This window comes from Hypanus sabinus, chromosome 29 (assembly GCF_030144855.1).
Source record: "Hypanus sabinus isolate sHypSab1 chromosome 29, sHypSab1.hap1, whole genome shotgun sequence".
Taxonomy (NCBI): domain Eukaryota; kingdom Metazoa; phylum Chordata; class Chondrichthyes; order Myliobatiformes; family Dasyatidae; genus Hypanus; species Hypanus sabinus.
In genome coordinates this window covers 24,796,666-24,811,912 of record NC_082734.1, presented here as the reverse complement: position 1 = coordinate 24,811,912, position 15,247 = coordinate 24,796,666, and the positions used below count along the sequence as shown (strand labels likewise).

Sequence of the window (15,247 nt, the reverse complement as noted above, 5' to 3'; positions counted from 1 at the left end):
CCCTGACCGCCAGGCACAGATCCACTCCACCACCTACAGGTTCCACTCTCCAAGTCGCACACTGCCGTGACTTGGTAATACCATACACCGCCACCCTTTCGTTATTGCTGGGTCTAGCCCCCGGAACTCGCCCACCCCAGAAGCTCAAGGGGGTGGCCCACCAGCAGCCCCTCAGCGCACCCAGGGGTAAATGTTGGCTCTGTCCGGATTTGAAAAAGGAATAAATTTTAAAACGACCTCACTGTCAACTCTCACGTCGTTATCCCATGACCGACACACAGAGTGTTTGCACACGAGACCGGGTATCATTTCCTTCACTCCCGTTAATCATTCAAAGCTCAGCAAGGTGGATTGAATCTGACTTGTAATGAATTATGGACAGTTTCGAGCTGATGATTTACCTGTCCTGCCTCTTAGATAAGACTGACTTATGCACAAAGAGAGAGAGCGAGAGTGAGGGAGGGGGGAAAGGAGGGGGGTAGATAAAAAGTCAGAAAGAGAGAGTGACAAAGGCAGGAAAAGATTAAAATGCAGAGAGTGATTGCAAACAGAGATGGGAAAGAAGGAGAGAGAGGTAGAGATAGAGAGCGCAAGGTAGAAAGCACGAGAGAGAGAGAGAGAGAGCAAGAGAGCGAGAGAGATAGAGAGAGAGAAAGAGAGATGATTTAAACTCAATTTCCAGGTAAGAATTGCACAAGATATCCCGCAGTCCCATTAGTCCAGCCTGGTTGCTCAGGGTAACAGGTTGAGTGATGCAACCGAGATGAAGAAATACGATTGAATAGAATGAGATTAAACTAATCTGCTGAGGATCTGTGTGAGGATTTTACCCCAGATACCGGAGTTTACCCTAGTTTGGGGAGCTATACTTAGCACCACCTATTCGTTGAGATTTCCCTCCCCAACAAACAAAAAATCACAGAACTCAGGAAAATTTATCCTGAGTTCTATCAGCAGGAAGGTTTTGCCCTAGTTGCTGCAGGATTCCCGGCTGCATGGCTCCTGCTGCAGAATTCCCAGTTCGAACATTCCGAGCCGCACAGCCCTGCAAAGGTTGTGTGCTTGTTGCAAATCATCACCTGTTCCATGTCCTCTCACTGTGCCGAAGACGAGCGGGCTATTGTACTTGTAAAATACCCCGACTGTGGTGTGTGACAGGAGGGTGAGGGCAAGTTGAAGAACGAAAGACTATGGCAGTTTGGGGTGAACAACCACAACCACTTTGGGGTGAATTGTGAACAGAAATGCCGACCGGCCTCTGGAAGTGGTCACAGAGGGACCGGAACCTGCGTACCTGCCTCTCAAACACCGCACGGGGCAGTGGTCAAAGAAAAACATGGGCAGTGTTGCCCCATTGTAAGAGAAAGATTTGCACTGGTCTGGAAGTCGAGACCCGATGGCTAAAGTCATGGGTGTGTTTGTCTGCAAGTCAAAGTCCCAATGCCTACGAGTCCACAAGCCCACTGGCGGCTGGAGTCGTCCTGAGGTTGGAGTCTTGTCTGTGTGCGTGTGGGAGTGGCTGGTTGGTGGGAGGGTGCTAAAGGGGGCTTGTTGTGCTGTTGTTTTGTTTTATTGCTGACTTCGTTTGTGTTGTTCTGCTGGACATTATGAGCCTGGTCCTCTGTTGGTGCCGGAATGTGTGGCAACGCTCGTGGGCTTCCCCTAGCACATCCTTGGCTGTGTTGGTTGCTAACACGAACGATGTATTTCACTGAGGTACTGCAGGTGCTGGAATCTAGAGCAATACACACAATGTGCTGGAGGAGCTCAGCAGGTCAGGCAGCATCAGTTGGGAATAAACTGTTGACATTTTGGGCCAAGACCATTCATCAGGAATTCATAAAAAGACTGTATGTTTTGACACACATGATAAATAAATGAACCTGGACCTGAATCTGGATCAGGACCAGGACCAGGATTTGGATCTGAATCTGGATCAAGACCAGGACCAGGATCTGGATCTGAATCTGGATCAGGACCAGGACCAGGGTCTGGATCTGATTCTGGATCAAGACCAGGACCAGGATCCGGATCTGGATCTGAATCTGGATCAGGACCAGGACCAGGATCCGGATCTGAATCTGGATCAGGACCAGGACCATGATTTGGATCTGAATCTGGATCAAGACCAGGACCAGGATCCGGATCTGAATCTGAATCAGGACCAGGACCAGGATCTGGATCTGAATCTGGATCAAGACCAGGACCAGGATTTGGATCTGAATCTGGATCAAGACCAGGACCAGGATTTGGATCTGAATCTGGATCAAGACCAGGACCAGGATTTGGATCTGAATTTGGATCAAGACCATGGCCAGGATTTGGATCTGAATCTGGATCAAGACCAGGACCAGGATTTGGATCTGAATCTGGATCAAGACCAGGACCAGGATGTGGATCTGAATCTGGATCAGGACCAGGACCAGGATGTGGATCTGATTCTGGATCAAGACCAGGACCAGGATTTGGATCTGAATCTGGATCAAGACCAGGACCAGGATCCGGATCTGAATCTGAATCAGGTCCAGGACCAGGATCTGGATCTGAATCTGGATCAAGACCAGGACCAGGATTTGGATCTGAATCTGGATCAAGACCAGGACCAGGATTTGGATCTGAATCTGGATCAAGACCAGGACCAGGATTTGGATCTGAATCTGGATCAAGACCAGGACCAGGATTTGGATCTGAATCTGGATCAAGACCAGGACCAGGATCTGGATCTGAATGTGGATCAAGACCAGGACCAGGATTTGGATCTGAATCTGGATCAAGACCAGGACCAAGATCTGGACCTGGATTTCTTCCTCATTCTTCTCAGCTCCAGTCAGTATAAGTCCATCCTGTGCTCAGAAGACCATCCCAGGGATCAGTCCAGTGAATCTTCCCTTAAGGCCATTAACACCTGCCCTTCAATGAGGGGATCGATGTGCTTGATAAAATTGGAACGTGCTGGTGGGAGGAGAAACGCAACAAACATTTCAGGTTGAAGGCCCCACATTAGATGGAGGATCGTCGACACTGGTTCTCCCTCCACAGGTGCTGCCTGACCAGCTAAGTGCTCCTGGTATTTAGACTTGGCACTTAACCTTTCTAAATCTCTCATCTCTCCCCTTTAAACCTTTACCCCTCATTGCTGATTCCCCCAACTCCGGGACAAAGATTAACTTTATTTGTCACATGACACTGAAGCGTCACAACATGGGTGAAATGTGTCATTTGCATCAACAGCCAATACAGGGACAGTCAGGCATGCATGAAGTCCGGTGACAGTGAAATGTATCATTTGGTCAATGACCAACACAGCCTGAGGCTGTACTGGGGGCCCACAGTGTTGCTGCACTTCCTGTGCCAACATAGAACGCCCACAACTTAACTAACACTAACCTGTATGTCTTTGGAATGTGGGAGGAAATCGGAGACCCCAGAGGTCATGGGGAGAACGTATAAACTTCCTACTGATGGCGGTGGGAATTGAACCCTGATTGGTAGAACTGTAAAGCATTACGCTAACTGCTAACCTACCAAACCACCTGTTAATATTTTCAGTTAATATTCCAGATTTCCAGTCTCTGCTGTTTTACTTGGGAGTTTTATTTACTTAAAATCCTCAGCTAAAAGAGGAGATGAACACTAACAGGAAAAGTCTGCAGATGCTGGAAATCTGAGCAACGCACACTGTTCATTGACTTCAAGCCTCTGCAGGCCCCAAGACCTACGACGGGTATCAGGAGGTCCGTGCCCTCCGTGCCGGCACCCTGGGGAGTGTTCAGCACTCCCGGCAGTTACGAGGTTCAAAGACACAGACTGCAGCAAAAGGTCGCAGACGCCACCCTGGGCCCTCTCGAGAGCTATGCTTACCAGAAGGCTGAAGGAGTACTTGTATTTTTGAAAGATTTCGATAAACTCCTCTTGGCTTGGCGGTCGGGCTCGCAGTGTCAGGAGTCCCTCTGAAATCAAGAAGGAATTCAGGTTGAAGTGTTTTAGTCAAAGGCAGAGATAGCACGGGCGAAGGGGATTGGGCAGTGGGCCAGCATAAACTCAATGGGCCCAATGGCCTCATTCTGTGCAATAAGGCTTTTGTGACATCAGGTTTCATCCTCTTGCATTCCCAGACATTGAGCGTACAACAGCACAGGATTAGGCTCTTCATCCCACACTGTCTGATCATGATTCCCATTGTAACTAATCCCATTAGCCATCACATGCTACATAGATCCCCAGTGAAAGCTGGAGATCTTAAAGAGCACCTTATAAAGGAGAAAGGTGAAGAGTCTACCTGGATCTATTTGCCTGGGTGATTTGGTACTGGTTTATTATTGTCAGAACTGCTAAAATGGAGTAAAAAGCGTGTCTTGCATACTGTTCATTCAATTTAAACATTTCTTTCCCCAGGCAGTTAGTCTGATCAACCATTCTAGTTAACCCCCAGCCCCCTCTATCTATTACTCCATCACTGCACTGTAAAAAAAATTTAAACCATCTTTATAAGCAACACACACAAAATGCTGGTGGAACACGGCAGGCCAGGCAGCATCTACAGGGAGAAGCATGGTCGATGTTTCGGGCCGAGACCTTCGTCTTGAGTCCTGACGAAGGGTCTCGGCCTGAAGCGACGACAGCGCTTCTCCCTATAGATGTTGCCCGGCCTGCTGCGTCCCACCAGCATTTTGTGTGCGTTGCTTGAATTTCCAGCATCTGCAAATTTCCTCGTGTAACCATTTTTATAAAGTTGTTTATGACTGTAAATACATGCTGATATTTATGTAGTAAGCACATTTTATTCCATATCTGCACTTTAACCTCTAAGGTTTTTAAAAAATATATTCTTTATAATCGCTGAAAGTTGTTATTTGTTATACGTCACTCCCTGACCAACACACCACAGCAAATTCATAATACAAAAAAAAATGTCTCCAGTGAATAAATTTGGTCCTCAGTCCTTCTCTCAGGTCAAATCATTGAGCATTGCATTGAGTTGGAATAAGGTAAAACCATGCAGAATAAAGTGTAAAATCTGGAAAAAGTATACGTTCGTAACAAAATAGATTGTGAAGCCGAGTCCATCTTATCGTACAAGACACTCCTGATGAAGGGTTTCGGCCCAAAACATTGTCACTACCTCCTCCCATCGATGCTGTCTGGCCTGCTGAGTTCTGCCAGCATTTTGTGCTTTCATTAGGTCTATTCAAAAGTCTGGTAACAATGGGATAGATTTTGTTTTTGAGACATTCTTTTATATCTTCGGCCCAATGGGAGAGGGGAGGAGAGAGAATGTCTGGGGTGGGGCGAGGTCTTTGACTACGCTCTCTGCTTTACTGAGGCAGCAAGAAGTATAGAGAGAGCCTTTGGAAGGGAGGCTAGTTGCTGTGAGGAACCCAGCTCTCTGCTGTTTCTTATGGTCATGTGTAGAGCAGTTCCCATACAGATCCACGGCACATTCAGGCAGAATGTTTTCTGTCTGAGACTGGCAATGGAAACTTCATAAGGAATTTGTTGTGCTTCTACCGGATGGTCTCCCCACCAGGCGAGAGTCACCTACCTCCACTTTCCTTTGGGCTCTTCTTCCGGCCCATTCTGCTCTTCTTCCTTTGGTCCAGAATCTTGAACGCTTCAGCTGTTTTCTGCAGCCTCGCCATGAAGCCCTCGATATCGTCGAAGGTGTGGTTCAAGATCATCTGAAGGGAAGGGAGATGCAGAGCTCGGTTACGTTCTGGCGAAGAGGCCCCGACATCTCCCATAGCCGTCCTGCCCCTCCCCTCTCCTAACCGCCCAGACTGTCGCCCAACAGCTGCTTTCCCGCAGTCTGTCCATATCTGCATCCATCCACATGGGACCCCTCCTCATAACTCCCACCACTCTTACCCTCCCGGTTGTTGCCATTCAGCCCAAGTTCAGGGCTCTGCATCTGAATTCAGGACTACTACAGTACCTATCAGCTGTGAAAGTACGTTTGAGCATAGGCTCCATTGTAATCAACTTATGCCAATTCATGCACAAACTGGTCAGGCCCTCTTCCCTACCCACCTCTCTGCCAATCAGCTTGCTCCCATCACCCACCAACTCAGATCCTTTGGACGTCCCATGAGCCACAAGGTAATGTTACAGCTCTGTAAAATTCTTGTTAGACGACACTTAGATTGTTGTGTCCAGTTCTGGTCATCTCATTATAGGAAGGATGTGGAAGCTTTAGGGAGGGTGCCAAGGAGTTTTACCGGGATGCTGTCTGGATTGATCAACACATTTTATGAGCGAGCTAGGACTTTTCTCTTTGGAGTGAATGATGATGAGAGGTGACTTGATGGGGGGTGGGGGGGGGGCTACAAGATTATGAGAAGCATTGATTGATTGGAGAGCCAGAGACTTCCCCCCCCCCCTCCACCCAAGGTGAAATTGGCTAATACAGGGATTTTACTTTTAATAATTTTACTTTTATTTAGTGATACAGTCCTTCTGGCCCAACAAGTCTGTACTTGCCCACTTACGCTCACGTGACCTACCGATCTGTATGTCTACGGGATTGGGGGTGGTGGGGGGGGAAGTGCAGCACCACGTGGAGAATGTACAAACTCTTCACAAGACGGTGGCGGGATTGAACCCAGGTCGCTGGCGCCGTAATACCGTTACACTGCCATGGACATCTGGAGCCACTGCATACCAGCTTTCTTTCCACACAAAATTCACAGCAGCTGGGAGGTGACGGACAATCTTTGCACCTCAGGTCGATTGTTGGGCAATGATTGGAAAGTTTAAGGAGCCAAAGTGGGAGACAAATAGACCATGATCAGATCCTACTTAAAGGTAGATCGGGCTCAAAGAGCCACATTGCCTTTCGGTGTGGAGACAACCCAACTGGGGATTGGGGGGCCGGTTCGAGACTCTGAGACCTGGCTCGCCAACGCCCGGAGCAGCTGAAGAAAGAACTCACCACATCGCGCGCCGTTCTCTGCTCTGTCATGTCCGCAGCACCCTTGCCAGCTCCGTTCAATTCTGTAACTGAAACAAGACTCTGTCAGTGCGGGCGAAGCAGGACAAGGTGTCTGGTGAAGGTCCTCAGCGTTCCATCGAGTTGGGGGGTGGGGGGGAGAGAAGCGTTAGTGGTGAGGGATTCCATCAGGACTTTCTGCCTTGTGCCAAGCTTCCACCCAGCCACACGATGGTGGCTGGTTGTAGAAGTCCTGGCAGGCGATGGGTTGGGCAAGTAATGGAAGGAGACCAAGAGAGGACAGAGCCCAGGGGTGAAGCAGACTTGCTGAAGCATGGGCAATCGCGTTTTGGTGAGTACGAATGATCAGAAACCTGACCAGGGGACCATCAGATGAAATGACCATAACACATAGAAGCAGAATTAGGCCATTCAGCCCATCAAGTCTGCTCCTTCATTCCATCAGCACTGATTTACTACCCTTCTCAATCCCATTCTCCTGCCTTCTCATGATCTTAGATGTCCTTACCAATCAAGAACCTATCAGCCTCTGCTTTAAATACACCCAATGTCTTGGCCTCCACAGCCGTCTGTGACAATGAATTCCACAGATTCACCACCTCTGGCTAAAGAAATTCCTCCTCATCTCTGTTCAAAATGGACGTCCTTCTATACTGAGGCTGTGCCCTCTGGTCCTAGACCCCCCCCCCCCCCCCACTATTGGAAACATCCTCTCCGCATCCATTCTATCTAGGCCTTTCAATACTCAATATGTTTCAATGAGGTTCTGTCCTCATTCTTCTAAACTCTGGAGAGTCCAGGGCTAGAGCTATCGAACATTCCTCATACCTCATCTCCCCTTGTGATCATTCTCACGAACCTCCTCTGGACCCTCTCCAATGCTAGCCCATCCTTTATATGAGGCCCAAAACTACTCACTATGGTCTGATCAACGCCTTAAAAATCCTCAGGAATACACCCTTGGTTTTGTATTCTAGCCCTCCCAAAGTGAATGCTAACATTGCATTTGCCTTCCTTACTATCAACTCAGCCTGCAAGTTAGCTCTTAGGGAATCCTGTACAAGGGCTCCCGATTCCCTGAATTCGCTCCCTGTTTAGAAGATAGTCTGCACATTTATTCCTTCTACCAAAGTGCGTGACCATACACTTCCCTACACTGTGTTCCATCTGCCACTTCTTTCCATATTCTCTGCGATTTCTATGCTTCTATCTCCAAGCCCTTCTGCAGACTCCCCTTATTCCTCAACACTGCCTGCCCTCCCACCAATCACTTCATCATCATGGAAGACCTGGGCGGTGATGGGTAGGGTGAGACACGAAAGGAGATCGGAAGAGGTACAGAGATCGGAGATGAGTGGGACTTGCCAAAGGCTCGGGCAATCGAGGGCGAGGGATCTGCTTCCGGGTGAAACGAAAACACGCGATTTCCTTACCAGCCACACCCGAAGTGGCAATCGGCAATGGTGGAGCAGAAAAGGAGCCTTGGAACTTGTTGGTGGGGTTGTAGGTTATTGGAGCTTTGGGAGCGGTCTTCATTGGAGGCGAGGGAGGCAGTTTTTCTTGTTCATTCATCCTCTCTTTGTTCACTCTAGAAAGGAGAGCAACATGATCGTATCATCGTCTGCAATCAGGGATTGGCCCTCTGTTCATTTACCAGGTTTTGTTTATGTGCGTTCTTTTCCAGAGACTCTATTGTATTTCTTTATATTTCCTGTAAACGTCTGCAAGGAAATGGATGAGTGAACTTGGCCTTTTCTCCTTGAGCGACAGAGGATGAGAGGTGACCTGATAGAGGTGTGTAAGATGATGAGAGGCATTGATCGTGTGGATGGTCAGAGGCTTTTTCCCAGGGCTGAAGTGGCTAACACTAGGGGGCATAGTTTTAAGGTGCTTGGGAGTAGGTACAAGGGGGATGGTGGAAGTAAGTTTTTCCACACAGAGAATGGTGGGTGTGTGGAATGCACTGTCAGCAACGGTGGTGGAGGCAGATACAATAGGATCTTTTAAGAGATTGTTAGATGGGTACATGGAGCCTTGAAAAATAGAGGGCTATATGGTAGGGAAATTCTAGACAGTTTCTCAAGGAGGTTACATGGTCGGCCCAACATTGTGGGCTGAGGGGCCTGAAAGCTGTTGTAGATTTCTGTGTTTCTATCTCAAAGTAGTATATGGCAATTCGGATAATAAATTTACTTCAAAGTTTGAATTTTTACATTTTGGCCCATTATCACTATGCTGGTTTCTACCCCGTTTCAGCAGAGTTACCACGTCAGGGGTAATTCCAAACACCAGAGGCGCTGGAAATCCAGAGCAACAAACAGAAAATGCTGGAGGAGCTCAGCGTGTCAGACAACATCTGCAGAAGGGAATAAGCAGTCCAACCCTTTCAGCGTTTTGTGTGTTGCTCAGGCGTTACCGCAGCCCCTTTCCGGACAGGGTGATGGGATGCAGCGCCACCTCCTGTTGGTGGCGCACATCTCAGATCACCGTGTACCAGTGTCTCCTCATCACTGGGAGCACACAAAATGCACTGAGTACAAAAGTCGGGAAGTTACATTGCATGTTTATGAAACTCTAGTTAGGCTGCATCTAGGGTATTGCATACAAATCTGGTCGCCCCATTGTAGGAAGGATATTGAGGCTTTCAAGAGGGCGCAGAAGAGGTTTAGCAGGATCCTGCCTGGTTTAGAGGGCATGTGCTATAGTGAGAGGTTGGACAGACTTTTGGGCTGTTTTCTCAGTGGCAGGGGCTGAGGGGAGATCTGATAGAGTATAAGATTATGAGAGGCTTAGATAAAATATTCAGACAGTACCTTTTCTCCCCAGGGTTGAAATGTCTCAGACCAGAGGGCATGCATTTAAGGGGGCTAATTTCAAAGGAGATGTCAGTGGCAGTTATTTTACAAAGAGGGGTGGGTGGGTGGCCTGGTGGTAGAGGCAGGTACATTGAGGAATCTTAAGAGATGTTTAAATAGGCACGTGAATGTGAGAGAAATGAAAGGATATTCAACTTGTGCCTATGTAAACATCTACATTGTGTTGGCTGAAGAGATTAGTTTAGCTGACTATTTGATTACTAACTTAATTGGTTTTGTACAACATTGTGGGCCGAATGGCCTACTCCTGTTCCGTACTGTTCTATGTTCTATGGAGGGGAATAAATAGCCGACTGTTTATTCCACTCCATGGACCCGTTGAGTTCCTCCAGCATTTTGTGTGTGTTGCTCTGGAATTCCAGCATCTGCAGAATCTCTTGTGTCCTCACCACTGGCATTGTGTTGGTGTTTCGTTGGTTACCATCCCTTCAGCCAATGAAATAACAACTTCTTTATTGTTCAGAAACCTCTTAGAACTCTTGGACATCTCCACTAAATCCTGTAGCACCAGGCTCAGGAACAGTTTCCATCCCACTGTTATCAGCATCTTGAATGAACCTCTTGTATGATAAGACAGACTCCTGGCCTCACAATCTACCTCATTGTGATCTTGCACGTTAGCTGCGCTCCGCACTTTTGGGAGCTGTTACACTTTGTTATTGTTTTCCCTGTTCTAGCTCAATGTGATCTGTATGATCAGTATATGCAAGACAAGCTTGTCTGTGTCTCTCTGTACCGGTGACAATAATAAACTAATACCAATAGGAATAGAGAGTTAATGCTGAGCACACGGGTGGGCCAAAAGGTAACAACATCGGCTGTACTTTTTTTCCATTGATGCTGCCTGGCCTGCCGAGATCCTCCAGCATTTTGAGTGTGTTGGCCTGAAGGTAGGAAAGTCCCCTGGTTCTGATAGGATGCATCGCTGATTAACTTTCAGAATGCCTCTCGCTGGGCGATTTTAAGACAGCAACTCCAAATAAGTTGCATTTGAACCCAGCCTCCCCTCTACGGACTCTGTCTACACTTCTTACTGCTGCCTCAGCGTAGTCAAAGACCCGGCCTATCCTGGACCTCCTCGTTTCTTCCTTCTCCCGTCGGGCAGAAAATGCAAGAGTCTGGAAACACGTCCCACCAGGTCCAGGGACAGCTTCGATCCCACTGCTACCAGACTCTTGAATGGACCTCTTCTAAAAATTAGACCCTCAATTTAGCTTGTCAAGGCCCGTATGCTGTACTGTCTACCCACACTGCATTTTGACTTTATTCACCCTGATGTACTTGTATTTAGAAAGATCTGTCTGGATGGTTTGCAGACAAAAGCTTTTCACTGTATCCCAGTCCATGGGTCAACAATAAACCAATCACCAGTTACCCGTTAACTTATTCGGTGCAAGTTAACTGTTCCATGGAGTTTACAGAGATGCCGTAGGCCCTTCAGCCCACTGAGTCTCTACTAGCAATGCCACTATACTATCCGAAACTCAGATATGGAGTCACTCCAATGATCTGGCTTCAATCCCGCCCTCCAACGCTGTCCCTATGCTCTCCTTACCACCGTGTGGGTTTCCCTTGTTGTTCTGGTTCCCTCCCACAGCCCAAGATAGACTGGCTGGTGTAAATCATTTCCTGATGTAGGTTAATGGCAAAATGGATCGTAAGGGAGTTGGTAGATGTGCGTGAGGCTGACTGAGTAGTGGAAACATTAGGAGAAGGGGGAAAAGTTTTAAACCCTGCAGGCGCTGGAAACCTGGAACAAAATTAAAAGATTCTGGAAACACTCAGCGGGTCAGGCAGCATCTGTCGGGAGAGGAGCAGCGTTAGTGTTTCAGATCTGGAACCTCACGTCAGTACAAAGGGTGCTTCACCTGAAACATTAATCTGCTTCTCGCTCCACAGGCGCTGCCTGATCTGAGTGTTTACAGCAGCTTTTTTAGTTTGACTTATTTTTAAGGAGACGTGGATGTGGAGTGAGGAACTACTGGGAGTCAGACAATCAAATAGTAAAGATTAAAGCGTACGTACATCGAAACATACAGTGAAGTGTGTCGTGTGTCAAAACAAATTAGCACAAATTGTGCTGGGGGCAGCCCACAAGAGCCGCCATGCCTTTTTGGAATGTAAGTCTTTGGAATGTGGGAGGAAACCGGAGCACCCGGAGGAAATCCGCACAGTCACAGGGAGAACGCACAAACTCCTTACTGATATTGGAGGGAATCGAAGCCCGATCGGTGATTACTGGCGCTGTAAAGCGATCTATACCACTAACCCCGGCTGGCAGCAGTGACTCACCTGAGGGCGTTTGGCCTCTCCGTCCTTCCGCTCCTCATGTCCGTGATCGCACTGTTGATGTCGGACTTAATCAGGTCAGCCTGCCGAGATAGTACAGGTGAGGTTAATGCTGCGTCCGAAAACGGGTGGCGCCAGGCATGAACTCTGCTTAACTTTCCCCTTCGTGCCCATTAAACGCAAACCCTGGCTTTTCATCATCACCCGTAGGTTGAAGAGAAAACAACTTGCTCCTCTGGGGAGGAGGAATCACTTTGCCCTTCAGTACCCGCCAATATCAGCCCATGGGATATTCAAAGGTCAGCTGGCTTGAGAATAATTGCTGTTTTGGATCCTGACATCAGTGCAGGGTCTACTTCCCCATGCAGATGTTGCCTGACCCTTTGAATTCCTGCAGCAAGTTGTTTTGTTTTTGCCCCTTCCTAAGTACAAGATTTTCAGTTAATCCTTGGGATGCCTCCAGCCTGGCCATTTCCTTTTCTCTTCTCTACCTTCTAGGAGAAGATACAAGAACTTGAAAGCCCCAATGAGCAAAAGGTCAAGAACAACATAGAACATAGAATATTGCAGCATAGTACAGGCCCTTCGGCCCACAATATTGTGCTGACCCTTAAACCCTGCTTCCCATATAACCCCCACCTTAAATTCCTCCATATACCTGTCTAGTAGTCTCTTAAACTTCACTAGTGTGTCTGCCTCCACCACTGACTCAGGCAGTGCATTCCACGCACCAACCACTCTCTTGAGTGAAAAACTTTCCTCTAATATCCCCCTTGAACTTCCCTCCCCTTACCTTAAAGCCATGTCCTCTCGTACTGAGCAGTGGTGCCCTGGGGAAGAGGCGCAGGCTGTCCACTCTATCTATTCCTCTTAATATCTTGTACACCTCTATCATGTCTCCTCTCATCCTCCTTCTCTCCAAAGAGCAAAGCCCTAGCTCCCTTAATCTCTGATCATACTCTCTAAACCAGGCAGCATCCTGGTAAATCTCCTCTGTACCCTTTCCAATGCTTCCACATCCTTCCTACAGTGAAGCGACCAGAACTGGACGCAGTACTCCAAGTGTGGCCTAACCAGACTTTTATAGAGCTGCATCATTCCCTCGCAATTCTTAAACTCTATCCCTCAGCTTATGAAAGCTAATGCCCCATAAGCTTTCTGAAGTACCCTATCTAGCTCACTGCTATCAGACTCCTCAAGGGTAGCTACTCCATGAACCAACAAGCCCACCCTTTACACTTATGTGAACCATTAACCTGCTAACCAGTACATCTTTAGAATATGGGAGGAAACCAGAGCACCTGGAGTAAACCCAAGTAGTCACGGAGAGAATTTACAAACTCCTTACAGACAGCGGTGGGAAATGAACCTGCGTCACTGGTGTTGTAACAGTGTTATGTTAACCATTACGCCACATGCCACCCTCTTCCATTATTGTCACTTTAGCATTAACTTTTGCACTAGTCGGTTTGTACCATTGTACTTCAAAATTCAAAGTAAGTTTATAATCACGTCACCATATGCAACCCCGAGATTCACTTACTTACAGGCATACCCAATAAATCTACAGAATAACAACCATGACGGAGTAAATGAAGGACTGCACCAACGTGGGTGTTCGAGCAGTACAGAAGACAACAAACTGTGCAAACACAAAAATGAAAGCGATTGTAATAATAAATAAGTAATAACTATCGAGGACATGAGATGAAGAGTTTTTGAAAGTGGCTCCATAGGCTGTGGGGACATTTCAGTGACGGGCAAGGGAAGTGAGTGGAGTTACCCCCTTAGGTTCAAGAGCCTGATGGTTGAGGGGTTTCTGAACCTGGTGGTGTGAGTCTTTGTATCATGCTCCTCTTTTTTCACCCATTACTGTGTTTATTGTTGTACTTATACACGTACACTGTTTACACTAGCAGCCTTACACACACAAGGAATTACTCTGCACACTGGTGGATCTGACAATAACCAGACCTGACTCTGACTCTGCACCCACTCCGAGACAGGAGTTCTGTGCGGAGGATGGATGGGAAAGGGGTCAATGAGAGATGTAGGAAGCTGTGGAATTCATTGCCACAGATGGCTGTGTGGTGAAACCTGTCAATTATTGAAAAGCCTAGACAGAGTGGATGTGGAGAGGATGTTCCCTATAGTGGGGGAGTATGGGACCAGAGGGCACAGCCTCAGAATAGAAGGAAGTTCCTTCAGAACAGAGATGAGGAGGAATTTCTTTAGACAAAGAGGGGTGAATCTGTGGAATTCATTGCCACAGATGGCTGTGGAGGCCAAGTCATTGGGTATATTTAAAGAGGAGGATGATCAGTTCTTGGTTAGTCAGGGCATCACAGGTTACAGGGAGAGGCAGGAGAATGGGGCTGAGAGGGATAATAAATCAGTCTTGATGGAAGGGAGGAGCAGACTTGGTGGGCCAAATGGTTTAATTCTGCTCCCATGACTTATGCAGTGACCAGGAAGGGGAGGAGAGGAGGATTTCTGCCAGGCAACAGGCTCTGTCCCAGAGTCTGTGGCTTCAGGGCAATGGGAGATGACAGAGCAGGAACATTCAACAGGGAACTGTGTAAACACTTGAAAAAGGAACAAGCTTGGCTAAGAGCTTCTCCTTTCCAGTCACAGGAGAAACATAAGCAGAACTCATTCGATAGCTCATTTGTAATTGGCTTATTGGCTAATCAGCCCAACTGATCCACAACGACTAAGATTTCCATCCAAGTTCCTGCCAATTGCCCATGTTTGACCCCATATCCATTTAAACTTTTCTTATCCATATACAGTACTGTGCAAATGTCTTAGGCATATATATAGCTAAGGTGCCTAAGACATTTGCACAGTGCTGTAGTAATTTTAAGTTTTTCGCTGTATTACTGTTGCAAAAATAACCCAAATTTCATGACATATGCAAATGATGATAAACCTGATTCTGATATCGGTCTCTATTGTGGACTGAGAGTGGGAAGGGGGCAGAGAGAGGGTTATCATGGTTGGGAAAAGGGGAAGGGAGAGGGGTATCATGGTTGGGAAAAGGGGAAGGGAGAGGGGAGGGAGTGGGATGCACCAGAGAGACATTCTGTAATCAATAAACCAATTGCTTGGAATCAAGTGACCATTCTTGGTGTCT

General features: G+C 47.4%; 1 protein-coding gene across 7 annotated transcripts in view; it reads right to left on the bottom strand.

Moving 5' to 3' along the window:
- The window catches only part of LOC132383137 (epidermal growth factor receptor kinase substrate 8-like protein 1), a 97,605-nt gene that overhangs the window by 25,772 nt on the left and 56,586 nt on the right, over window positions 1–15,247 (bottom strand). For 6 of the 7 annotated variants that reach the window (XM_059953970.1, XM_059953971.1, XM_059953968.1 and 3 more), the window contains 5 exons: window positions 12,115–12,194; window positions 8,380–8,534; window positions 6,929–6,996; window positions 5,543–5,678; window positions 3,862–3,950 (listed from right to left, as the gene is read on the bottom strand). In XM_059953970.1, the coding sequence (XP_059809953.1) occupies window positions 3,862–3,950; window positions 5,543–5,678; window positions 6,929–6,996; window positions 8,380–8,534; window positions 12,115–12,194 (528 nt within the window). The remainder of the gene's footprint in view (window positions 1–3,861; window positions 3,951–5,542; window positions 5,679–6,928; window positions 6,997–8,379; window positions 8,535–12,114; window positions 12,195–15,247) is intronic. The other variant, XM_059953969.1, reaches the window with a different exon arrangement.